This window comes from Rhineura floridana, chromosome 4, assembly GCF_030035675.1.
Source record: "Rhineura floridana isolate rRhiFlo1 chromosome 4, rRhiFlo1.hap2, whole genome shotgun sequence".
Taxonomy (NCBI): domain Eukaryota; kingdom Metazoa; phylum Chordata; class Lepidosauria; order Squamata; family Rhineuridae; genus Rhineura; species Rhineura floridana.
Genome location: NC_084483.1, coordinates 93,460,204 through 93,487,170, shown reverse-complemented (window position 1 = coordinate 93,487,170; position 26,967 = coordinate 93,460,204). Strand labels below are relative to the sequence as shown.

Here is a 26,967-nt window from a genome sequence, read left to right as displayed (position 1 = left end):
TAGTTTAAAATTCACCCATTGTGGTGAGATCACAATCTATTATGAGCTTTGAGGGTCTCTTGAATTGTGTGGTTGTGTTAAAACATGAAACTATTGCTGAATTCATACTATAGATGAAGATAACTGGCTAGGATAACCTAAGCCCTCTTTGATTTTTGTGGGTGGGATGGGTTGGGGCTAGGGTGGGGGGAGAAACATCAAGCAGTTTTATATCTGTTTGAGCTCAGAACAGTAATTGGGGCCCTGCAGATGAGAATGCAATGGTGGTGCTTGCCTGTAAGAATGCTGGAGTATCTTTGCAAGGGGAATTAATGGTAAGTATATGAACTTGCTGTGTAGTGGCACTGGCATGCCTGGAGCTCCAACATCAGTTTCAAATTAAATAATGCAGTAATTTGAAATCAGATTGTCACTGGGATGTATCTGGGATGAACTCAATAGTAAGGTTGTACAGCATTTCCCTGTTTTGGTTTAGGTGACTTTGATTTTCAGGGCTTTTGTCAGCAGCTCCTTCCTATGCTTTCCATATCCATCAAAATCATTTGTTTCAGTTTATTGTATGATGGGGTTGCTGTAATAGCAGGATTGCTTCTCTGCCTCTCATTTTGAAGTTTTGGATTTGTTTTGGGGGTTGTGCTTTTGGGTATGCTGTAACAAATACACAATCGGATAATGAACAAGCAAGGAAAGAAATAAATCTCAAAACAGACAGAGGCTCAAATGGAACATCACCTTTTGTACTGAGTTATAGCATAAAGGGAGGGAACAAGAATACAGCTGGCTCTACTCACACCTAAGGAACAAATCAAGAGATTTCATAAGCCATAATTTTTCCAGTGGTTATGTTTAAGAACTATGCATTTAAAAAAAGGAACTGTAAACAGCTATTCTTATAAATGTTAGTATAAAATAAAATCAGTATTGTTATGAAATAGTAATGAATGAAAAGGGTATTCATTATGTACTATGGACTAACAAAGACTGCACTCTTCTCAATTGTGTGTCATATTCATACTTATTTGGCATTGGAAGCTACTCTTAGTTTAAGATCTAGCATTTATTAAATAGTTCATTTATTAATATTAAGCTTGGCATATATCTTTTTCATATTAAATGCTTTTCCAGTCCTATGTACAGTGGTAAGCCAATTTAGTAAATGAGAAATCTCTTCAATTGCTTGGAAGTCCTAAAGACTCTGGAATGGTTTAAATGTGTGTAGCAGATGTTTCACAGCTATTGTTGAAGAAAAACCCATTTGTTGCTGATAGGCTATAATAGGAGGAAGGCTGCTTCTACACTTGCCTCCAGTATCAACTGTTCTGCCTGTTCCACATAACTTTAGAATCCTGTCTTTGGTTTGTAACCTGAGGTTCAGGAGCTTACAAGATGTTTGTTAATTCCAGTAGTGTTGTTTACTGTACAGCTTTGTGTAGGAAGACTTTATAATTTGTTCTAAAAGGTAGTAGTAGTAGAATACTTTATTGTTTACAGCCATAGGCCATCACAATCCGAGAACATATAACAAAGACACAAAAATTATACATAAAATTCACACTACCCGTTACTCCAGTTCATGGGGTGAACCTAGCCCTAAAATAAATCCCTGCCAACTGTTTAATAACGAGGCGTCCGGATGTGTTCTAAAAGGTTTATATTGTGTTCTGAAAAATCAGCTAAGTCCTACTTGGAAAACTTAACCTCCCTTCCTCCCTCTTTGGCATAGTTGGTGCAAGTTCAGTTGTAAGCAGGGTGAATATCTTCCACATAAACGTGTCTAGTATTGTGATGCTGGTGTATGTGTATATTTTGCAGAACATGTCCTGTCCTGTTTGTTGCTTACTTCCATGAATGAGTGAAGTTCTGTTGTATAGAAGTAAAAATGAAATAATACTATTGAAGACCAAACTTTAAAAAGGATTTATTTAATAAGCCCAATTCAGTGGATTTTGCTTTATCTTGGCTAGTGCACAATTACAGCCTTCAAGAACTGAATAGTACCTATGCTAGGAACTTTTGCCTAGCCACAGGATCGTCACATTGGGTTCATTAGGGCTGCAAAAGCATAAGAACATAAGAACATAAGAAGAGCCTGCTGGATCAGGCCAGTGGCCCATCTAGTCCAGCATCCTGTTCTCACAGTGGCCAACCAGGTGCCTGGGGGAAGCCTGCAAGCAGGACCCGAGTGCAAGAACACTCTCCCCTCCTGAGGCTTCCGGCAACTGGTTTTCAGAAGCATGCTGCCTCTGACTAGGGTGGCAGAGCACAGCCATCACAGCTAGTAGCCATTGATAGCCCTGTCCTCCATGAATTTGTCTAATCTTCTTTTAAAGCCGTCCAAGCTGGTGGCCATTACTGCATCTTGTGGGAGCAAATTCCATAGTTTAACTATGCGCTGAGTAAAGAAGTACTTCCTTTTGTCTGTCCTGAATCTTCCAACATTCAGCTTCTTTGAATGTCCACGAGTTCTAGTATTATGAGAGAGGGAGAAGAACTTTTCTCTATCCACTTTCTGAATGCCATGCATAATTTTATACACTTCTATCATGTCTCCTCTGACCCGCCTTTTCTCTAAACTAAAAAGCCCCAAATGCTGCAACCTTTCCTCGTAAGGGAGTCGCTCCATCCCCTTGATCATTCTGGTTGCCCTCTTCTGAACCTTTTCCAACTCTAGAATATCCTTTTTGAGATGAGGCGACCAGAACTGTACACAGTATTCCAAATGTGGCCGCACCATAGATTTATACAATGGCATTATGATATCGGCTGTTTTATTTTCAATACCTTTCCTAATTATCGCTAGCATAGAATTTGCCTTTTTCACAGCTGCCGCACACTGGGTCGACATTTTCATCGTGCTGTCCACTACAACCCCGAGGTCTCTCTCCTGGTCGGTCACCACCAGTTCAGACCCCATGAGCGTATATGTGAAATTCAGATGTTTTGCTCCAATATGCATAATTTTACACTTGTTTATATTGAATTGCATTTGCCATTTTTCTGCCCATTCACTCAGTTTGGAGAGGTCTTTTTGGAGCTCTTCGCAAGAGGACCTCTCCTCTTATTCCATGACTGCTAAGCTTCCTCAGAAGCCTTTGGTGAGGTACCTTGTCAAACGCTTTTTGAAAGTCTAAGTACACTATGTCCACTGGATCACCTCTATCTATATGCTTGTTGACACTCTCAAAGAATTCTGATAGGTTACTGAGACAGGACTTTCCCTTGCAGAAGCCATGCTGGCTCTGCTTCAGCAAGGCTTGTTCTTCTATGTGCTTAGTTAATCTAGCTTTAATAATACTTTCTACCAGTTTTCCAGGGACAGAAGTTAAGCTAACTGGCCTGTAATTTCCGGGATCCCCTCTGGATCCCTTTTTGAAGATTGGCGTTACATTTGCCACTTTCCAGTCCTCAGGCACGGAGGAGGACCCAAGGGACAAGTTACATATTTTAGTTAGCAGATCAGCAATTTCACCTTTGAGTTCTTTGAGAACTCTCGGGTGGATGCCATCCGGGCCCGGTGATTTGTCAGTTTTTATATTGTCCATTAAGCTTAGAACTTCCTCTCTCGTTACCACTATTTGTCTCAGTTCCTCAGAATCCTTTCCTGCAAATGTTAGTTCAGGTTCAGGGATCTGCCCTATATCTTCCACTGTGAAGACAGATGCAAAGAATTCATTTAGCTTCTCTGCAATCTCCTTATCGTTCTTTAGTACACCTTTGACTCCCTTATCATCCAAGGGTCCAATCGTCTCCCTAGATGGTCTTCTGCTTTGAATGTATTTATAGAATTTTTTGTTGTTGGTTTTTATGTTCTTAGCAATGTGCTCCTCAAATTCTTTTTTAGCATCCCTTATTGTCTTCTTGCATTTCTTTTGCCAGAGTTTGTGTTCTTTTTTATTTTCTTCATTTGGACAAGACTTCCATTTTTTGAAGGAAGACTTTTTGCCTCTAAGAGCTTCCTTGACTTTGCTCGTTAACCATGCTGGCATCTTCTTGGCCCTGGCGGTACCTTTTCTGGTCTGCGGTATGCACTCCAGTTGAACTTCTAATATAGTGTTTTTAAACAACTTCCAAGCATTTTCGAGTGATGTGACCCTCTGGACTTTGTTTTTCAGCTTTCTTTTTACCAATCCCCTCATTTTTGTGAAGTTTCCTCTTTTGAAGTCAAATGTGACCGTGTTGGATTTTCTTGGCAATTGGCCAGTTACATGTATGTTTAATTTAATAGCACTGTGGTCACTGCTCCCAATCGGTTCAACAACACTTACATCTCGCACCAGGTCCCGGTCCCCACTGAGGATTAAGTCCAGGGTTGCCGTCCCTCTGGTCGGTTCCATGACCAACTGGTCTAGGGAATAGTCATTTAGAATATCTAGAAACTTTGCTTCTTTGTCGTGACTGGAACACATATGCAGCCAGTCTATGTCCGGGTAGTTGAAGTCACCCATTACTACCACATTTCCTAGTTTGGATGCTTCCTCAATTTCATATCTCATCTCCAGGTCTCCCTGAGCATTTTGATCAGGGGGACGATAGATCGTTCCCAGTATTAAGTCCCTCCTGGGGCATGGTATCACCACCCACAACGATTCTGTGGAGGAGTCTGCCTCTTTTGGGGTTTCGAGCTTGCTGGATTCAATGCCTTCTTTCACGTATAGAGCGACTCCGCCACCAATACGTCCTTCCCTGTCCTTCCGATATAGTTTATATCCAGGGATAACCGTATCCCACTGGTTTTCTCCATTCCACCAGGTCTCCGTTATGCTCACTATATCAATGCTCTCCTCTAAGACCAAGCACTCCAGCTCTCCCATCTTGGTTTGCAGGCTCTTAGCATTAGCGTACAGGCACTTGTAAGCAGTGTCTCTCTTCAAGTGTCTTTGGCACTTGTGGTTAGGCCTGTGGTAATTTTGCTCTTCTGAATTTATATCCTGTGCCCCTGCTCTCACAATGCCTACTTCTAGGCCTACCCCTTTTAAAATTTCATCATTTCTTTGGTTTTTATCCCAGGGGGGAGGTTTATTCCGAACCGGACCTTTCTCAGCTCCTGTCGGGATTCCCCCCTCAGTCAGTTTAAAAGCTGCTCTGCCACCTTTTTAATTTTAAGTGCCAGCAGTCTGGTTCCATTCTGGTTCAAGTGGAGCCCGTCCCTTTTGTACAGGCCCGGCTTGTCCCCAAAAGTTTCCCAGTGCCTAACAAATCCAAACCCTTCCACCCGACACCATCGTCTCATCCACGCATTGAGACTGCGAAGCTGGTCCTGTCTGGCTGGTCCTGCGCGTGGAACCGGTAGCATTTCAGAGAAAGCCACCTTGGAGGTCCTGGCTTTCAGCATCCTACCTAGCAACCTAAATTTTGCTTCCAGGGCCTCATGGCTGCATTTCCCCATGTCGTTGGTGCCAACGTGCACCATGACCACTGACTCCTTCCCAGCACTGTCTACCAAACTATCTAAACGACGGGCGATATCCGCAACCTTCGCACCAGGCAGGCAAAACACCTTGCGGTCTACACGCCCATCACACACCCCACTGTCTATGTTTCTAATGATCGAATCACCCACTACAAGGATCCCTCCAGCCCCTGGAGATATATCCTCGGCACGAGAGGATAGCTGCTCATCCCCCAAGGAATGGGTCCCTTCTAAGGGATCGTTTCCCTCTTCCTCAGCTGGATGCTCTCCTTCCCCAAGACCATCGTTGTCCATGATAGCAGGAGAGCTATCATCGTTGGAGTGGGACACAGCTATAACGTCCCTGAAGGCCTCCTCCACACACCTCTCTGCCTCTCTCAGCTTTTCCAGGTCCGCCACCTTGGCCTCAAGGAAATGAAGTCGTTCCCGGAGAGCCAGGAGCTCATTGCACCGAGAGCACACCCACGACTTCTGTCCAACAGGCAGATAGTCATACATGCTGCAGGCGGTGCAAAACACTGGAAAGCCCCGACACCCCTGCTGGCTTCTTACCTGCATAGTTTTGTTTAAGGTTTATTACGTCAATATATAGCATCTGCTATATTTGTGATTAGGACTGGAGGAACTGCAGAAATGTTTGGTGAACAGTGTCTGGCTTGCTGTAAATGTTTCTGATCTCTTGGTTACTTTGTCCTGCTCCTTCTAACAGAGATGGAAATGGTGCAAGGATGAGAATATCAGTGAGTTGAAGGGCTTGATTAACTTACGAAGACGACTCTTATAATACAGTAATACTTCAGTTAACAAAGCCTCCAGGAAAGAAGCTCCTGTTCACAAAGTCTTTTTTGGGTGCAGGGGGTGTGTGCACACACTCTGTCGTAGTTAGAATGTGGCTCATTGTCTACTGGATTGCGGCTGCTGCAGGCAGTTCTCTTATGTTTGGCTGGAATGGCGCTCCTTGCTAGGTGGCACAGGCACATCTGCAGTAAACAGTGCTTCGGGTGCCTGGAAGCACTGTTTACTGCAGACGTGTCTGCTCAAGTGTAGGGGAGGATGGCAGAGAGAGAGAGAGAGAGAGAGAGAGAGAGAGAGACCAATCACAGGGTGGCGGTGGCAGCTGCCCCTTGCCTACCTGCTTGAGTGCACACAGCCTTCATCTGTATGCAAGGCTTACCTGACCTGGTTGTTTCATTTCAGGCATGTGTATTGTTAGTTCTGATTAAAAAGTTTGCTGAAATATGTTGAACTGCTCTTTTTTTGTGGCCTAGGAACCTATCCCTTCTTTCCATGTTATCCTACCTCTTGGTACCAAAGTTTCTGTTAAAGAAGTAATGTCCAGGAACTCATCTACTTCATTAAGTGAGGTATTACTATATAAGTCTTCTGAAACTTTCATTGGTATGCAGGTACTTCTGGGTCTATTCATGCAACGTGCCTTTTTCTGTCTTTGGGTAACCTTTGTGTGTATGTGAATAGGGCACGTTTTATATGATTCTCAGGACTGTTTTGCATTCAGTTTCTTTTCAGGATTCACAAATCTTAGGTGTGGATTATGAGAAGCGTTTAATGGGAATTGGCTCTTAAATTATTTCCATGTTGATAACATGTGTTTGTTTACATTTCTGGCTACTCAAGGTTGAAACTTCAGGATGGATGATAGTAGATCAGAACTCCCTACAAGAGTTTTTGAGTATACTCAGCATTGTGTAAAATTTGTAAATTCAGAGTAAGATAACAGAAGATTAGTCTGATTGAACTGGGTCAGCTACCCATGGTCCTGACATTTCTAAATAAAACAGTAAGCAGTTATTTCAAACTTACTGAACTAAATGCAGGTTTTAACTGTCATTTGCCAGTTACCAGACAGAAGCATTCTTATGCTGCAGAAGAACATTGTTTCAGAGTCTATAACAAAATTATTTTGCTCAAACCTCTTTTCACACTGTAATTTCCTCATATGATGTGGAAGGCTGTGTTTTTCGTGTGTGGTATGGGGTCAGCCTTTCTGGTTTTCTGATATGCTGATTGGTCTGTTTGTTTGTTTGTTTGAGGGGGATTCATGAATGACTGCTTTGCAGTGACATATGTACTGCCAGGACTGAGTATTTTGAAATTTCTGTTATGTGAGCTGAGAATTAGCATTTTATACAGAATTTTCTGACAGTTCTAGGTTTTAGTGTATCTGAAAATTGCATACACTTAATTAATACAAAATAATAATTACATTTATGGAAAATGCAAGATTATATTTCAAATCTTATTTGTTTCAGAACCCTGGAGAACAGGGTTCATCTCCCTGTTAAGTCCATGGCTAAGCAGAGTGGCCCTGAGAGAATCACTGTCTTTCAGCTTCAGGTTCCTGTTTGCAAAATAATAAGTAATAGTGACCAAAAGATGTCAGAAGAATATAGTAATGGAGGTAATTGAATTTGTTTCCTGTTGCAAGAGGGTGGGATAGAAATTTAATAAATAATATTATAAAAGCATATAAACTGAAAATAATAAATGTTTCATATTCCTTTGCTTCTCTGATAGGGATTTGCATGAGTGGACTTAGGGGACCAGTTCCTAAAGATATTTGTGTAGCCTGAGAAAAAGCATTGCAGCCTGCTTTTTTAAAAAAAGCACTTCGGTATAGATATATAAATATGCACAGTTCAGAAGAGTCAGAGGGCAGAATAACTCTTAACCTGATATTTAGGATTAATTATGTTATGGAAACCAGAAGACCTCCTTGCCCAGTTGTTACTTCAAGGAAAGCTGTTCGTTGCAGCTGTGACTGTTTCTTGGGATTAGTTCTATACATTACCTGATTCACATGGTAGCTACTCGCTTGTGGAAAGCCAACAGCAGCATCTTTATGCTAGTTGCTGTCTTATGTTTGAAATTGACAGTAAAGCCAAACTCTAGGAAGACTTACAAGACTATGGCAATGAACACACTAGTTGCCAGAGAAAAGTGTTTCCATTAGCCACACCTGGAGGGGGAACAGGTTGATCTGCCATCAGCTGTGAAACCTCTTTGAAGCTGAATTTTTTAAAAAAGCACTCAAGCTGCTCCCACCAGGTTTTACAGTAAAAAGGGGGCAGGGTTTGACTAGCATGTGCCCCCATTTTCAGAAGGGAAAGGTGGAGATGCACTGGAACCAGAGGAACAATGTATGTCTTTCTACCCTATCTCAGCTTACTTAAAAAGCATGTTCATGTAATTCAGCATACTAAAAATAATTTGGGGCTTGGCCTTTAGTACAAGGAGATTTAATAAAATAATTTTATAAATCAGAAGTGTTTGGGCTAGTATAGCAGGGCATGTGGCTGCCTTACATAAGGTTTGCATTTGGAATAGAAATGAAACTGGGGCTGTACATCGTGTACTGTTTACTACATATTGCTGCCTGCTTCACAGTAGGCCACAGGTGCTCAAGCTATGGTTTTGTCTGGTAGGAATCGGAACTTATACACCACATTTCTGCAAGTTAGGAGAGATATGCCAGTCTTTCTTCCTCACCTAAGGGAAGCTTTGTGTGCTTCTGTAGGTTATAGTAACTGGCAGTGGTGGAAGGAAGTTTGATGATTAAGAAGAGGGGGCTGGTGAGCAATGACTGGAGGGAGCAAGAACTGCCTCCAGCATCCACCACCAGTAAAGGTATTGGACTCCCAATCTTCTCCCTTCCTTTTGTTCACTGTTCAACAGGGGTGCTCACTTTCAAGCCATTGTACTGCCATGCTGGCTGCTGCTAGAAACTGAGATGTCTTAAATATACTGGTTGTCTAAACTGTGGCTGCATCCCCCTAAACAAAGATGAACATTCCACATTTTTGTCACCAGACAGAGGACCTTGTCAAGTGATGTCATGAAGGGCTGTCTGAAAAGCCCTCCTCTGTTGAATTTCCCCATAATCGTCTTGTTATAGAGAGGTACATAATCCTTCTCTCCCGCGCTTTAAGTTTTCTTTCATTGTTAAGAAAAAGAGCTGCTTAAATATTATACTATATTACACTGATGCCAGCTTAACTCCCTACTGACCAATTTGTGTATTACTTCACGGTGTAGCTGCTGGAAAAAAACCCTTCCCTCCTATTCCAGCCTCATACCAAAATGCAGAAAAGGTTGGTTCACTTGTACATGTACATGACTTTCATGTCAGTTTGGGCAGTGGATAGGTGCAGTGCTTCTTGTGGAGAGTCACAATGTGAATTCTGTGGTACCACCTTCCATTACTTAATGAAGCAATATTGACCTACCCGGTGTTGGATGACAGCTCTAATTGTATAGAGATCTTGCTAGCTACATCCGCCTGTTACTTAGTAAACCAAGCATCATCTTCCCCATGCTTACCAAGATTTCCTAGGTTACAGTTTTCTTATTTCAATCTCATGGTATCTCAATATAAAAACAAAATTCTCATTAAAAAATTTGTTAGCATAAAATGCTGTTTATAGTGACGTAACATGCATTTTTATACAACAAACAGCATTTAGTTTCCAAGTGGCTGCGGGAATGTGGTAACACTTATCTCTGTGATTCCCCCGAAGGCCTAGTTCTCCCACATCTGCACCTTTGCTTTACTGTGCAAACCTTTGTGCAACCAAGCCCCTCTGTACATTCTACAGTCCCTTGATTGTGCACAGCAGGCTCTGCTGTTACATTCTCTTGTTTGAAAAATGTTTTTTGCTGCCTAACTTGTGAGAGGGCTGTATTTTGATTATAAGCAGTAAAAATATAGAGAGAACAGTTTTAAATCCTGATCTGAAAACAACTTGGAATAAAGCGATGTAAACTACTTTTCTCTGATTTTTTAAATAAGAAATCTCCCCACATGGAATAATTTGGTTGAAAAGAGAGTGCAAAAGAGGGATAGTTACTATGGGTGAAGAGTACATTGGTTAGGAGAATGGGGAGGTAAGCCAGCATAGCAGGCATGAGCTAATGCATTGCCTTTTTGTGCCAAAGTAGAAATAAGAAACATCTGTAGCTCAGATTTCTATTTCTGCTCTGTATTAGCAGACTTTATAGGCAGAAAAATACCAAATAAGCAGGGCTGTACAATTCTGTTCTGAACCTCCCTCACCCAATTTTTTAATCATAAAACTGCAAGAAATTAAGTAAGTAAATGAGCCTTAAATAGTTTACACAATTGCATGTTCCACAAATTGTTTTGTATAGGAATTTTGTTTTCCAGAGTTTAGAATGTTTAATTGAATTTGTGTGTGTATTTGTGTGTGGGCATAAAGGAAGATAAGTTTTTAAGGCCAGGAAAATGGGCTTTTGCCGTGAGAAATAGCTGAGTTGAATTTTGCAAAGGAGCCTTTTTTGATTACTGAAATCCCCTTTAATACTTTTATTATTAAAGCAAAACTTATCATTCTTGTATTCCCCCTCTATCCTGACGGTAGTATGTGGGCTAGAAACTTATAACACTAAAATGAAAACTGAGATTCTTAGGATTGTGCACAAAGGAATACATTTCAGTTGCTATATTCCATGCTGTGTAATTGCAGTCACACAAATTTCCAAAGTCTTTGGTTAAAATGAGATACATAAATTTATTATTTATTTTTGTATTACATTTATATACCACCCCATAGCCAAAGCTCTCTGGGCGGTTTACAGCAATTAAAAACAATAAAAACAAATATACAAATTTTAGAACACAAAAAACAATTTAAAAACATAATTTAAATTTTTTAAAAAACAATTTAAATAAATAAAGGCCTAGAAAGTTCACTAGTTGATATGCGTGTTTTTATTCATTACACAAACACACTTGAATTAGAATGTGAGCTTCAAAAACTTGTCAGTATGCTAAAGCAGATTGTTCATAGGCTGTCTTTGTCTTGCTTGTGCCACTCTAATTACAGTTGAAGCCCTCTGGGCTGTAACTTACTATGCAATATCCATATGCCACTGTATAAATGATGATGACTGCTTGGTGCAAGTGCTGGATGACAAGATGAAAGAGAAACTTTGCTTGCCCTCCCCTTCCTCCCCTTCTTGCATGTATCTATGCGTATATACATACAAAGCTCTGCCTGGTGCTCCGAATTGCCATGTGTTCCTTGAGCAGTGTTCTCTTCTTATGTGCTTGTATTACATTGAATTTAATGAACTAGTATTAGTTGTGTATTTTTATGTTTTGGAAATTGCTGTGGCCTGTTGCTGATTTAGGATGACTGTATCATTAAAATGAGTAAAGCATGTCACTTATTTCACCAGATGGTAGAAGAAATTACAGCCATGAATTTTGAATTACACTATAAGATACAATTAGTACAGGAATTTTATAAATGTAGGATTATAAATTAATACTACCTATAGTATTAATATTATAAATAGAGGCTGGTGGAAGCCAGCAGACAAACACATCTGATAGATCTTAACCCCATCAAGCACCAAGGATCAGGGGGTTAGGATTGCAGCCTGAGTATGTTATGGAAAAGTTCTTCTTCTTACTATTAATATTATTAATATTAATATTATTGATATTATTATATTTTTATACTGCCCCATAGCCGAAGCTCTCTGGGCGGTTTACAACAATTAAAAACAAATATACAAATTTAAAAACACATTTTTTAAAAAAACAATCAACCATATTCTGCTTTGCTTATGAAACCATTCTCATAAGAGAGGATATTGAGTGGTGTGTATGTAAGAGATATATATTCATGCAGAAATCTACATGTAGTTGCATAAAATCCATAGATTCTGCTATAATTATGTGTAGCTGTTACCTCAAAGTAGTTTTCTGTGACTAAAGTTTCACCATTTCTGAAGAAAAAAAATCATGTGCAGAATGTCTGCCTTGATTAATATTAGCTTACTTTAGAATGCACTTTTTCTATGCCATTCTTTTTATACATGTGTTGGTAAAATGTATAGTGTCCATTTTTTTTAACTTAGCAAAACTTAGGGACCTTGATTAAATTCCTTGGCAACCACAAAGTCGATTTTACATGCAACAAAAATTGTAGTTGTAATTTTTTAATCCTTTCAGAAAAGTTGATCTTAACCAAATGAACATAGTGAATATGTAAATATTACTACTTTCCTACAAAAACACATACAAATAAACCTCAACATGGTAAGAAACTGAAATTGTGAAAATCTTAAAATGGATTATCAAGTGAATGTTTATTAAGTTATGAGAATTTAAAACAGTGTCCAGTAGGAACCTGCCAGTTTCAGGTCTTGGCACAGGTTGCATGATTTCATGTAATGTCATCAGTATGTATTGTTCTCCCATTCCCCTTCTCATAAACTGGGTAAGTCCGGCAGTCTGTTCTGATTGGCAAAAATGAAGAAGGAACAGCAGGATAATGTGGGCAATCTTGCAGGACATCATGGACATGCTTGCACATCATCTGCCCATGTTATACTTGGCTCAGTACCCATTACTTTTACATACATTTTGTATTTGCATTGTAAAGGCAATTGCTCAGAAGAAGGGTGGAAATTAGCAAAGTGCAAATGGCATGTCAATTGGCTAAATTGTGTTCTGTGGTTGTTTTTAAAAGACTTGGAGCAGGGCATGAGCTTCCTCTGCAAGGAAAGTGGATCAGGTTTGTCCTACCATACTGCATGTGATTTGTAATTTTACTGAAAGCATATTACTATATCTGAAGTGTGTGTTAGCGATAGCATCAACAGTCCTGATTGGCTGTGCGCAGAGATAGATTAGGTTGGGTAGAAAACTATTAACTGTTTATCCTTCCATTAATTTCATAAATTGAGTTGAAAGTATAAAGATGAAATAAGCAACAACAGCAGTGTAGAGGATAGTGAGCAGAGAACCTGAATAGATCTGGCTGGGTGGCCAGAACACAAAATTCAAATTCCTTAGTGTGATGCAGCTCTACTAGGTGAATTTTAAGTGTGGTGTTCTATTTAGTTACGATGTAGTAAGTCACAAAAACATCTGTTGATCCGAGTATATATTGCACAGCTGCATCCAGCATTATCTAAGGTTCCCCTTTAGGTCATTGTTTAATAGTTATTCTATTTTTTGTAATTCATTTACTGTTTAGAATTCTGTATATCTTGCACTCATTGAAGGCTGGCCTTTACTACACTATCAACAAAAACCGTGAAGTTAAAATCTACCTTAGCGCAAACACAGTGCTCCAAACAAAGTCAAGGTACAGACATATAATTATAAAATGATATCAAAAATTTAATATGTATATGAACAGTCAATATAAAATCCCTATAAATATTTTCATATAGTAATAAAAAAGGCCAGCAAAATAATAGAAAAACCAGTGCCCATATACAATAAAATACAAAATATATGATATAGTCAAGATAATATCAATGTAGAGATAAAGGGCAACTTGTGAACAGTGGCCAATACACATAAGTCAATGCCCATAAATTGCAAAATGTATAACATAGCCAAACGCGTTTCGACAATTAGTCTTCTTCAGTGGCTTTCATGATGAGTATATATTTTGTGTATTATGTTCTAAGATATGAACTGATACGTGGGCTATTCATTAACTCAATTGTTCATTTCCTTCTGTCAGTCAATTGTAAAAAATATATTGACAATTTTGCAATTTATTACATATGGGCATTGACTTATGTGTATTGGCCACTGTTCACAAGTTGAAATATCCTATTAAAGTTTTGATATCATTTTATAATTATATGTCTGTACCTTTACTACACTATGTTACAGCTCATAAATCTGTATTACATCCTGGCCACTTTTTGATGCTTTTTGTGCAGTATCTGGTCACATTATAGTAGGGTGGTGTCATGCTGTGGTGATATGTTTTAAATTGTAGTGGCACCAGCAAAATCATGAAATCCATCCCAGAGTTGGGCTGAACTATATTTCCTGTATTTCTTGTGACAGCGGTTTCCAAATTGTGGTCCATTGGTGGTCTATAAGATTCATTCAGGTAGTCCCTTGTGTGTCTGTAACAATACAATTAACAATCATACACAGTCTAACACAGTGTATTACGATTGCTACACCAGGCAGTAAAATCAGTAAGTGGTCTGCCAAGACCCTCAGCAATTTTCAAGTGGTCTGGGGGGGGGGGAGTTGAGGAGCCACTGGCTTAACCAAATGGTTGCTGAAAATTGTTCTCTAATCAAGAATCGACTATGTCTGACAAATAGAATTCTCTCTGCTTGAAAACCCTTTTGAGAACACTGGGTTGTGGTGCCTGACTCTCACACAATATTGTTTATTTAGTATATTTGTATGCCACTTTTCATCACCAGGTGACCTCAAAGTTGCTTCCATAGCAAGATCAAAATAATATGATAAAAACAATTCAGAACATAATAATAAAAACTTACAACAGTATCAATAAATAATACCACAATATATCATAAAACAGGCTGAAATCCCAAATCTAGTCTGCAAAATCTAGAGAAAACAAATATATATAAATGAGGGGGAGGGAGAGGAGTGTGTGAGTGTCCCATCATTGTATAACAGACCATATCCTTCAAAGTAGGCTGTAACAGGTTCCTTGGTAGCTTTGTCTTCCCCCAGTGTCCAGATAGGCTTGCTTCCATCTCCTCGGGCTCGGTCAGCTGCTGCTCCCTGGGCTGCTCTTGCTGCTGGTGGTTTATGTTGGGCTGTGGCAGCTCAGGCTCGGGGGCCTGAGCCTTGTCAGTAGGAGGAGGTGGCTGTTGTTGAGCAGGAGGCCCCGTGCGAGGTTGCGGCGGCGGCAGCAGCAGCAGCAGTGAGGAGCACTGGAGGATGAGCAGGAGACGCAGCTGGTGGCGAGGAGCTCCGTGGCTTGAGCGGCTGGGAGTATGCCCCGCTGAACTCAGTGGGACTTACTTCTGAGTAGACTTTTTTTAAAATTGCAGTGTGAATACTCCAAAGTTTCCCCCACATCTGTTTTTCCCCTCCCTCAAGCTCATTCATTGCCAGCATACAGTAACTCTGCTTCATGCTGGTCTCCTCTAATATTAATTGCTCTTCTTTTAAGTATGGTTTTTAGCCCAATAATGGCAAAATTAGTCTTTTAGAATCCTGAGTAATATTTTCTGTGTGTCAAAATGTATAACTTTGTTTGCCTCTCAAAACCTTACTTTTAAAGGAATATTTAATTTTTTAAAAAAACTGCATTTTGCAATTTGTTCTGAATCTTGAGCAAATTCAGTTGAGGATAAGCAGAAAAAATGCACATGTAGTAATTGAATAATGCAAGTGTCCATATCTTAAATTAACAAGTGTCTTTGATTTGTATGCATTCATGTGCAGCTTCTGTGATAAGCTACATTATTAGAATACCATAGAATTAATTGCTGTAGGTTTGATGTCTCCTAATTTTACATATGTGGATGCCATCTTCATAATTCTGTTTGTTGTTTAAATGTATTAAGATGACTTGGAAATAAGTTACTTTCTTCTTGGCAGGCCCAGAATATTCCTCATCGGGATGGTTACCTGGTACTGATTCACTGTGGCAAGCCACAACTGGTTCATCAAGCAGTCGAAGTACCCATATCAGAAGACACAGCATAGCTTCTGACAGTGGGGACACTGGCATCGGAACCTCCTGTTCTGATAGTGTGGAAGGTGAGGAGAGATGTTTAATGCAAATGTCTTGTTGCTTTTATGGAATGGAGAGACAGGAGATGGTCTGAAACACTTAGCAATGGAGTGTTATATAAAATACAGATAATCAAGTAATCTGTTGAAAAAATAGCTGTTTTTCTAGTGACGCAAGATACATATTTATTCAGAAGTAAATCCCCCTGTGTTCAGTGAGGCTTATTTCCAAGTAGGTGTTCCTTGGATTGCAGTCTGATTTTTTTTAGTTATTGTTATTGTTATCTCCTAAGTATACTTGAAATGCTGATGCTCAAGAGTTCTCCCCACCCCCTTTTGTAGTACGCTAAAAAAGTAAAAAAACAATACAAATCTTTTTTTTTTAAAGACCCAGAGAATACTTATAACAATAGAATGGGAAAAATATATTTATGTAGGTGAGGAATGTCTTTTCCCTGCTCTGGCTGGCCCCGCATCTATGGCCCTTTCTGGACTGAGATAGACTATTGTAAGGCACTCTATGGGGATGCCCTTGAAGATGGTTCAGAAGCTGCGGCTTGTCCAGAATGTGGCTGCCAGGTTGCTTACTGGTGCTGTGAAGTGAGATCATGTTGTGCCTCTCCTTAAGGATCTGCACCAGCTCCCTGTTTGCTTACAAGCCCAATTTAAGGTGCCGAAATTGATCTATAAATATTTTGGCGGTGTTGTATAGAGCAGGTCCTTTTCTGTTTTGACACCCTGGATGTGGAGTTGCCTCCCTGTGGAGATACGGTTGTTCCCTCTATGTTAGTTGCCTTTAGGCATTGGATCAAGATACATTTTGTTTCTTCAGTTTTATGGACATGGCTGAAGTAAGACGCAAGTTGTTGCAGGGTTTTCTTTCAACTGTGTTATTTTAATTAATTATTTTTAAAATTTGTATGTTTCATTTATGCCAAGCATGGCGAACCTCCAGCCTGTGGGCCAAATTAGGCCCACCTGCCTCAAACCTCATGATATCAGGTGTGGGATGGGTAACGTTGTGATTGCAAAGGAACAATTGTGAGCCTTGTTCCTGTGCAAGCAGGGCTTGCATTTGGCCCTTTTTAAATTTGACACCAAAAGCAAGCCCACTGGGATCAGCTGAATGGAGCTCATGAGTGGAGCTGTTCCATGCAAAGGAACATTTTTCCTTAGCAGACCAACTTGAATAAAGGTTCCTTACCCCTAATTTATTTTGTTGGTTTTATGATCTTTGTATTGATGTGTGTATTTTATGGTTGTGTACTGCCCTGGGAACCTTTGGGTTGAACGGCAGGTTAGAAATTTAAAAGTGAAGAAAAATAAAATCACAACTTGGTCTTGCATGGCTTCCTATTTTTAAGCCCTTCTTCAGAAGCAGGAAGGATGAAAAATGAGGGTGGGTTTTTTTTGCTACTACATATGTTCTTATCTAGTCAGTTGTCCCAGTCTGATGTTCACAAGCTTTGCATAAAAATCTCTCCAATTTGAAGTTTGATGATATCTGAAGATGTTTGGTGATAGTTTTGATTAAACTAGTGCTGCTAAGAATATGACTGCATTTGCTCATCACAGTAGACCATAGTTAATACATAACTGTTTACTATGAATGCATAAAATGGCTCCCAATTTGTGCTTTCCTTTGTACGAGCAGGTACAAAAACCATGAGCCCTCACTACATTCAAAGTGAAAATGATGGTTTGAGTAAAACAAATCATGATCACCAGTTTGGGCATAACACTAAAGATCATAGTTTGTTGCTTTTGCTCATACTGGGAGAGGAGTGATCTCTGTGTTCCTAGAAAACCATTAACTTGGTTTACTCTAACATGCAAACTAGGCCTACTATAGTATACTCAAATGAATCAGCAAAGTCATCATGCTTCAGAAGTATATGAAGAAAGCTGGAGAAAATTGTTAAGAAGGGGGAAAGATTGTAATGTGTTTAGAATGCGTGACATACAATGAAAGGTTTTAAGTAACTTGTTATCTTTAATTTAGAAAAAGGAAATGTAATGGGTGGAACATGCTAAGTGTTCTAAAATTTCAAATTAAATTGAGGGCAAACTCAGCAGGGATATTCAAGGAAGATAAGAAATGGGCAGTAATGAACTATGTTTCAATTTGTTTTTGGGAAATGGATCCAAATGGTAAAAACAGTTTAGCAATAGAATGTTGTGCAGCCTTCATCCCTGAGTCTTTCATAAAGGAAATGAATTGGTTATCTAGCTACTTAACAGGTATGGAATGTCTCATGATGAGTGGGTCTCAGCTTTTGCCAGTCAGTGCATCATTAGATGATTAAACCTTTTAGTTTGCATTGTTGTGTCCGGGCTGGTGAGTTGAACAAGCTATGAAGCTATCAAAAGGCAACTTGGCCATGCAGACCATTCTGGTTAGGATTAATTTGTTCATGTTTCTTCAAGACATGTTGTTGCAAGTGCAATACAGCACAGATCTTCAGTTGTCCCTAGAGCTGGAAAACCGTGTCATTGGGCTATATCACCCTTGAAAACAAGCTCACAAAAGTTACTAGCCTGCAAAATGTTTTACTAGCATGGTAAGAGACTAGTGGTCTTCCCATGTTGGCTGTGGAACAAGGGAAGCTCCTTCCTATATAGCTTGCATGGAAATGAAGGCTAGGAGCCTCTTAGGAGACTAGTGGGTTTTTTTAAAAAAAATGGCCTTGTACTGTAGGGCCCTGCTTCTCGGCGCCCCACTTTTTGGTGTTCTGCTAATACAGCGCCAGCGGAGTGATCAGCTGGAGGGGGGGCTGGAGCTTCCTGCACTCCAGCTGATCGCGCCAGAGGAGGGGGAAGATTAGCTGTAGTGCACTACAGCTGATCTTCTCTTCTGGTGCGATCAGACTCCCCCGCTCAACCTGATCACGCTGGTGGAGGAGAAGATCAGCTGTAGTGGGCTACAGCTGATCTTCTCCTCCTCGGGGGTGGTCAGACTCCCGCACTTCTGGCACGATCAGATGCCTGCTTGAGCTACAGTGTGCTACAGCTGATCTTCTCTTCTGGTGCGATCAGAGTCCCCCGCTTGAGCTGATCGCGGTGGTAGAGGGGAAGATCAGCTGTAGCCCGATCTTTTCTTCTGGCGCAATCAGACGCCTGCTCGAGCTGATCGCACCCGAGGTGGGGAAGGTCTGATCTTCTCCTCCTCTGGTGTGATCAGCGGGTTAGATTCCAGACCCCCACGCTACAGCTGATCCGCTTGTCGGCGGTTTTTGCTTTCCGGCAGGGGTCTGGAACCTAACCTGCTGTATGAGTGGGGCCCTACTGTAATCAACAAATTGGTGATGAAGCAATCCCTCCTCTGCCAGTCCACTCATGTGCCTGCATGGAGTTCCTGGTTGCCTATACCTAGCTGGCAAGTTGTTAAATACAAGGCTGGACTATATGGCTCTATCTGACAACCTTTTTTTACCTTCTCTTTTTTATTAGTACTCTCTTTGTCCTGTTTTTACTTGTCTTGTATTGGAAATAAAAGACTTGTTGTTGGATCTGCTGATGTCACTTATCTACATTGTTTTCATGCTGTTAACTCTAAATCATCTTGCTGTTTTCCTGTCTGAAATTCTTGCATGAGGCTGTTTTTCAAGGGAAGAGGAAAAGTTATGACGCATAACACGAACCTCTCTCTGAACTCATTGGAGAACTCATGACCTTTTCATCAGCACTGACTAGATCTCAGGCAGGCCTCTTTTGAGAAAACATTAGAATGCAGCATAATTCATGATGTAATCTAGATAGGCTGCCAAGAAGGATTTTACTTTGAGGCTGGTTCTTAGTATTATATTCTCAATTACAATGCTGAGAAGGCAAGCCTTACGATGGTAGAAAAAGCTGTTGAATGACTTGGCAACCTTGACCATTGCAAGAATGCAGGGAAATTCCATTGGCCAAGCATAACAAAGCATAATAAAGGTTTTGCCAACATCAATATTGAACTAGTCAGATTTTTAAATTTTATTTTCCCTTCTAAATTATCTCTATTTTGAAATTTGCCTTCTTTTTTTTGATATGTATTTACACGGAATTGTATTAATTTCCCTCTAGCAAATAGGCACATGGATTTGATAAATGATTCCAAGATAAGCTATGTACCTAGTTTATCTGGATTGTTGGCCATTCTAGACCACAAAGGTATTTGTACCTGAGAAAAAAAGTATTTCTCGCTGTTGCTCTCTTTTATGACTAGCCCAAGCACTGTTAGCAATTACTGTAGGATTTGACATATTGTCTCATCAGAGATTATCTATCTGACACCACAGTCCTATGCATATTTATTTGAAATTAACTCCCACTATTTTTCCAGCTTATTTCCAAGCAGGAAGCAAAGGGATAGGGGGGAAAAGTTTAATATCAAACCCGTTTCAGACCTCTCAGGTCCTTCATCAGGGAGTTTCAAACGCAGAGGTTCAGTCTTTTGTTATACTGTCTCCACTTTCCTTCTACTGAGAGTATAACAGAAGATTGAACTTCTGTATTTGAAACTCCTTGATGAAGGAAGGACCTGAGAGGTCCACAACGCATTGGATATTAAACTTTATCTCCTACTCCTTCGCTTCTTCTCCCCCCGCCCCATTTGCCTGGGGTTTCCCTTTTTGCACTTTTGCACTTACATATTATTTGCACTTACAAATTATTTCCAAGCAAGTATGCATTAGATTGCAATCTGAATCTCTGAAACTGCCACATATACTCTTGTATCAGATTTACCAACAGTCTTGGCTGATACTCTTCTTACTTGATCTATAAAGCCTTTTGTAGTTTGTGGACAGTCCTTAGGATTGTCAATATTGTTGACAATGTTTTAGAAAGAATTTCATCTCCTCTCACATTAAGCTGAAGGCACCGATTTTGCTACAGGCCTCTTACATTTACAGTTACATTTAGAGGCCTCTTAAAGATTGGTAGTAACTAAAAGTTTCCCCCCTGTTCATAATTCCATAAATGTGTATGGGAGAGTTAGCTACCTTGTCAATTCAGAATAATTTATTACACGCTGAAAAATCCAACTCACTAGGGCGGGAGAGAAAGGAGAATCAAGGAGAATTAAAAAAAAGTAAAAATTATATCTGCTGAGACTCTTTTTCCACATCTTTGGGCAGGAATACAGCTAAATGTTTGGCCTAAATGCATATCCTATAAAATTACAATTGTCCGATATGCTAGTTATCCCAGATTCTTTTATTTTCCACTGGCAATCTCCCAAGAATTATAGCATCTTAGCCACAGTAGGGCTCATATGTTCACCTAGTGACCATTGTGTTTTTGGTTTTGGTTTCATTCATTAGTTTCTGCAGAAATACATCTGGGGATGGCTTGTGTTAAATAACTAAGGCAAATAGACCAGGAATACGAATAACTGCTCCATAGGCAACCCTAGAAAATGTTTCATGTTCTTCTATCTAATATGCAAATCATTGGCTAGATGGGCTGATTGCAAATTCAGCTTAGATCAACCATTTCTAACTCAGTTTGTTCCACTTGAGCCTGCTCCGTTGATACTTTCCATTTAACAGAATTGTTGCTTATCCTAAATGAGACTGTAATGTTTCTTCATGTTATCCATAAAGCAGTAGTGGTACATATGGTAGAGCTGAGCTGCCCTCCTGTCACGTGCTCCTATCATCCCTGATCATTGGGCATGTTGGCTGGGACTGATGGAAGTTGTAGTTCAAAACATCTGGCAGGCTTCAGTTTGGGGAAGGCTGCACTAGACCAATAAGTGTTTGTTGACCAATATCAGTGAGTCTACACTCCTGCTCACCTTCTTTAGAGGAAACTTGCTCATTACTCAAAACTGTGAGCTTGCACTTGAAGGAAGAAACAGTGTTATTTGCCTGTGCAGGTGGCTCACATACAATCACACTTACTTTCTGGTCCCATATTAAAGCTTGCCTGTAACTTACAATGTAAAGTTCAATGGCAGATCCTGGCGCAGTGGAAATATATGTTAGATGAACATTTTTTTAATTAGATAAAATGCTTTAGATGTACCTGTTAAATGTAATGTGTGAAGCAGCCCTATCTATGAGTGCTCTAGAAGCTTCCTCGCTAATATTGTCAGAATTGTGATTTAATATTAGCATTCAGAATTGTGTCTTTGTGTGAAACACTCTCAGAGAACAGATCCCAATAAACACTCCTGTTTTATGTGGCCTAAAAGAGAAGAAAGGAATCTTCACGTGATTATTGCAGTTCATTTGTATGTGGTAGGAACTGTATTGACTCCTGTAAACAGTGTATTACTGAGTCAAATGGTAAAATATGCTTTCAACCAAGAAAATAAAAACAGTTCTGTGATTTATAGAGCAAAGTGGGAAATCACTGTTGCTGTGCCTTTTGCATGCATACCAGTTCCATAACTCTGCAGTCAGCCACACAGACACAGATTAGTTCTGCCAGCATTAAAGGAATAAAATAGTTTGTCACAGTAAACTGCTTTAATGAATAAGTAAATGAATAAGTGAATGGTCATTACAACCAATGAAAACTGCAGTGCTTTCTTCCATGTCTGCGAGTAAAGAGGAAATAACTATTTGCTTTTAGTGAAAACTTCTGGTATTAGTTTTTCGTTCATACACTAATTTATCTCTGTCCAGAGAGAAATCTGTGTGCAATTGGAAATGTCTTTGAGATGGGGTTTGTTGGAAGGAGAGACAGGCAGAAGAGTGACATCATTTCTTTTAAGTTATCGTGTATTAGACCCTTGTTAGTAATACTGTTAGTTTTGTTGGTTGGCCAATATATTTGGGGTGTGGTTCTATATATCTCTTACCCAGCAAATCTCCATTTTTTCTGTAACTGATTGATGATACTCAGGAGGAAGAGAGCATGGGTTCTCTTGCTTGCATGCTCCTGTGTCTAACTCCTTCCTTTCCACTCCCACAAGACATTTCAGGCAGCAAAGAGGTATATAGCCAGATACACCCAGAATGGCTCAGGTGTGTGGAGCGAGGGAGAGGAGAATCTGAGTAAGAGGAGGGTCCTTCCTCCTCACTGCTGTCCTTTCCCATCTCTCTCTCTCCCTTCACCATCCTGTTATTCCTCTTGCTTGACAGTTTTTGAAAATTCAAAGGATGAGTGAAGTAGCTTCTTTCATAGAAACAGATTTGTTCCAAGGTGCAACCAGTTCCAGTGCCTATTGTATTTTCTTTTATTAATGCAAGCAGAATGTGCTACTAGAAAATATCATTTCATAGCAAACAGTTCTGCAAGGAAGGAACCAGTGAAATAAAATACCAAACAAACATGAGTATATAATTATGATTGCTGTATAGCATTATTGTAATAAATTATTGTTAATCTTAATTATTACAATACTGATACCCCTGGATCTTTAAATTTTCCACAATGTATTTAGTGGCATAATGAATGTGTTATCTTTGTTTATTTGTATCCATATGGCCTTGCACAGAGGACAATATAAAAAATACAGAGGTAGAATATAAAAACCATGAGTTGAGGTCAGGGAAAGTTATCACTGTCCAGTCTTCTAGAACAGTGATTGGTTGCTATTCACAGTGTATGTAGATTCTTTGATGTTCAACACACTTGACTCTCACAAGAATCTCATGAGGGGGCTCATAATGATTACTGTACTATGATAATGGGGCCACACTGGCTTTTGTTTAGACCATGAGCCCCTTTGTAAACAATCAGTTTACAAATCTAATCAGTATCATCATACCTCTTTAGATACTTAACATGACCCCCTTTTCTGAGGTCATGATTTATTAAATATTCATAAATGAAAATGCAAGATTGTAAAACATTCTACATTAAAGGTGTTTATAAATGATTGATAAGTCCATTTGCTTCTGCAGTTTCAAGAATTAAACATCAATGTACACACCCTTAATATTTCTTGTATGCCTATATTGTTTAAGAACTAGCACAGAGCCTGCGAGGAGACATAGGACCCATTGAATAAATGGCAGTAAGCTTTCTGCTGGATCCTGTGTCTTCTCACAGGTTTTATGGCAGCCCAAGATGAGAAAGGAATTGCTATAGTGTGGAAGCTGTATTAACTCTTGCCTCCCTGTCTCTTGCACCATTGTAATTGCCTTCAGGAGACAGTGGGTAGAATCAGTGTTGTTTTCCCTTCTTTCTTTCTTGTACCTCTATCCTGCTTCTAACAACCTCTGATCCAGTTTTGATGGCTGCACAGCTAGGAGGCAGGACTTTGTTGGTGTGTGGATACACATGCCAAATAACGGTGCTAAGTTGTGTACTTAGTTGAATATTAGTGGCACAATATGTATAGGAAGTATGTTTATGTGATGTGCTTTGTGTTTCCTCATTGTACTTATATAGCAAGGAGTCGGACCTATAGTGGTTCAGTTTTTGTACATCAGGTGTGGAAAATCTTTGGCCCTTCAGATGTTGCTGAACTACAACATTAATCTTTTAGTAATAAATGAATAAATAAATACATTTTACCTAGCCATTGGCCATGCTTTTTGGGGCTGAAGGGAGTTGTACTTCAGCAACATCTGAAGGGGCAAAGGTTCTCCCACTCCTGCAATAATAATAATAACAACAACAATAATAACAACAATAATTAATAATAATACTTTAATTTTTATTGTCCACCTGTCACCTGGAATATGAATCCTGAGGCGGATTACATATATTTAAAAATGCAAAGCATACATAAAACCATACAGAATTGTTAAAATACAAAAACATACAAAGAACCATACATAAACAAATTCATAAAATTCTTAAAAACATCAGTTTGAAGGGGTAAAAATTTAACTAAATGCTTTAATAAAAAGATGGGTCTATCTAAAAAATGAGAACAGAGGGGGCTGATCTTACCTCATAGGGGAGGGCATTCCATAGTCTAGGGGCCAAGAAGGCTCTGTTGTGAGTATTTGCTAATCGGGCTTCAAATATAGGAGGCACTTGCAACAGGCCATCTTACTTAGCTCTTGTGTGGTGAGCTTGACCTTTGAGGAGTAGGTGGGCAGACAAATATGTATGCTTTACATACTGGGTGGTAGTCAATGCAAGCCTTCCTCAGAATATATCAATTGAAGTGAATAGACATTATTAACTTAGGCTCATTAATTAAGTGGGTCTGTTCTAAGTAGGATTTAGTTGAATACAGCCCACTACTTCTTGCCCAGTTGTCCTGTCTTTTAAAAAAACCAACAACTTTGCATGTGTTTCTTGGAACATAATACCAGGCTGCACTGAATGATCAGGTGCTGATGGCCAGATATAGAAAGACTTCACTTAAATTTGTTGCTTGACAGTTGATTTCTTCTTTTTAAAACCATTTATTGTACTAATTCCTGCTCTTACAGGAGACTTCCAATAATCTGGTCTCCTATCCAAGGTTCTGATCAAGTCTACACCTGCTTGGGTGCAACAGTGCTTCAGCTTCAAGTGCTCCCAGAGCTTTCATTGGGTCTTGCTTGAGATTTGTTTTCTCCTGGAAACTGCAAAACAATGTAAGCAGTGTTTAAACTGCCAGGAGCGGAAGTAAAGCTCAAGTCTCTCCCTTCCCTTGTGAAAGCAAAATTTGCTGCAAGATGTGCCAGCAGTTAATCTGCAAATAGAAAAAGGTTGTTTTCATCAAGTTCTTGTCAGTATTTTCACGAGCTTAAAAATTAGAATAAACGTCTATTTTTATAGAGTAGAAACATCATGATGTAAATACTCTTAAAATACCAACAATGTCTTTTTCTAGTTGATTGAGTTGCTTTATTTTGCCATTAAGTGTGAACAACATAATAAAAGATTGCACATCAGTGCTGAGGCATGCCATGCACTTTTGGAGTGGAGGGTGTGCATGGATGATATGTTGCTTATGGGAATCAGAGGTGCTGAATGAATTAGAGTCCTCAAAAAGAAACAACATAAGTCTGAATATGCATCTCCAAACCAGAAATATTTTCTTTTCTTTACTTTCTGATTTTAATCCCAACATTCCCCTCCTAATTCAGAAAGCAATCACACAAATGGAGAATGGAATGTTGAAACTGAAATACTTCTGGAGAATGAGCTTGTGTATTTCAAAATGAAGCTTATTAAAAAATCTTATAATTGGGGTGATTGATTGATTGATTGATTTTTATTTACGGTCATAGACCAAACTGAACTTATACAAATACACAAATGCACAACAGTACTTAAAAAATCAATCAATCAATAATTGGGGTGAGTGCCTTAATGTCATCACTTCTCTGCCTACATGCACCTCTGATGAATCCTTTGTGATTAACTGATCATACACAGGCCACTTAGAGGTTTATTGGCTTACTTTAAAACTAAACCCTCTGTTGGGTTGTGAATGTTCAAAAGCTGTTAAAATACTTATGCACCAGTTCTCTGTATGAAAATAGTGTGATGTACAAAAAAGAATAGGGGAGGAAAGGCTTGCATAAATGATATTTTTGAACAGATGTTATGCTCTTAGACACAATGTGCAAGAAGTACCTGTAATTGTATGTACCTTACAGGCACAAAGAGTTCAAGAGAGGTGAAGAACAGCTTTACAAAGAATATTCCCTTCGGTAATGTGTAATTTAAAATAAAAGCAACAGTTAAGAGATAACCTTGTGTTAAGTGGCTGCTTTGTTGTTGTTTTTTCTTTCTCTTTTAGTTACCAAATTTTGCTGATCTAAAAGCACCAATAATATTTAACTAAAAAAATGTTCTGCTCTAGTTTTGTTGTTGTTGATGATAATAGTGCATGACAGAAAAGTGTGTTTGAAAAAGAACAGTTACTTCGGCAAGCAAGAAAGGAAGGAACCACCATCTACAATAAGCCCCATTTACTTTTTTAGTTACCTTTGGATGGAGCACTGGAGACCTGTGGTGGGCATTCATTTGGGATTGCCTTCAAGTTGATCCCGACTTATGGGGACCCTATGAATAGGGTTTTCATAGTAAGCGGTATTCAGAGGTGGTTTACCATTGCCTTTCTCTGAGGTGAGAGGCAGTGACTAACCCAAGGTCACCCAATGACCTTCATGGCTGTGTGGGGATTGGAACCCTGGTCTCCCAG

At 39.5% G+C, this 26,967-nt stretch overlaps 1 protein-coding gene across 8 annotated transcripts in view; it reads left to right on the top strand.

Moving 5' to 3' along the window:
- CEP85L (centrosomal protein 85 like) overlaps nucleotides 1-26,967 on the top strand; it is a 146,038-nt gene that overhangs the window by 9,337 nt on the left and 109,734 nt on the right. For 2 of the 8 annotated variants that reach the window (XM_061623699.1, XM_061623698.1), the window contains exons 2-3: nucleotides 7,681-7,829; nucleotides 15,798-15,959. The exons of 2 other annotated variants lie outside the window; for them this stretch is intronic. In XM_061623699.1, the coding sequence (XP_061479683.1) occupies nucleotides 7,718-7,829; nucleotides 15,798-15,959 (274 nt within the window). In that variant the 5' untranslated portion in view covers nucleotides 7,681-7,717. Of the gene's footprint in view, nucleotides 1-7,680; nucleotides 7,830-8,547; nucleotides 8,569-15,797; nucleotides 15,960-26,967 lie in introns of those variants that run through there. 4 more of the 8 variants (XM_061623702.1, XM_061623701.1, XM_061623706.1 and 1 more) reach the window with 3 other exon arrangements.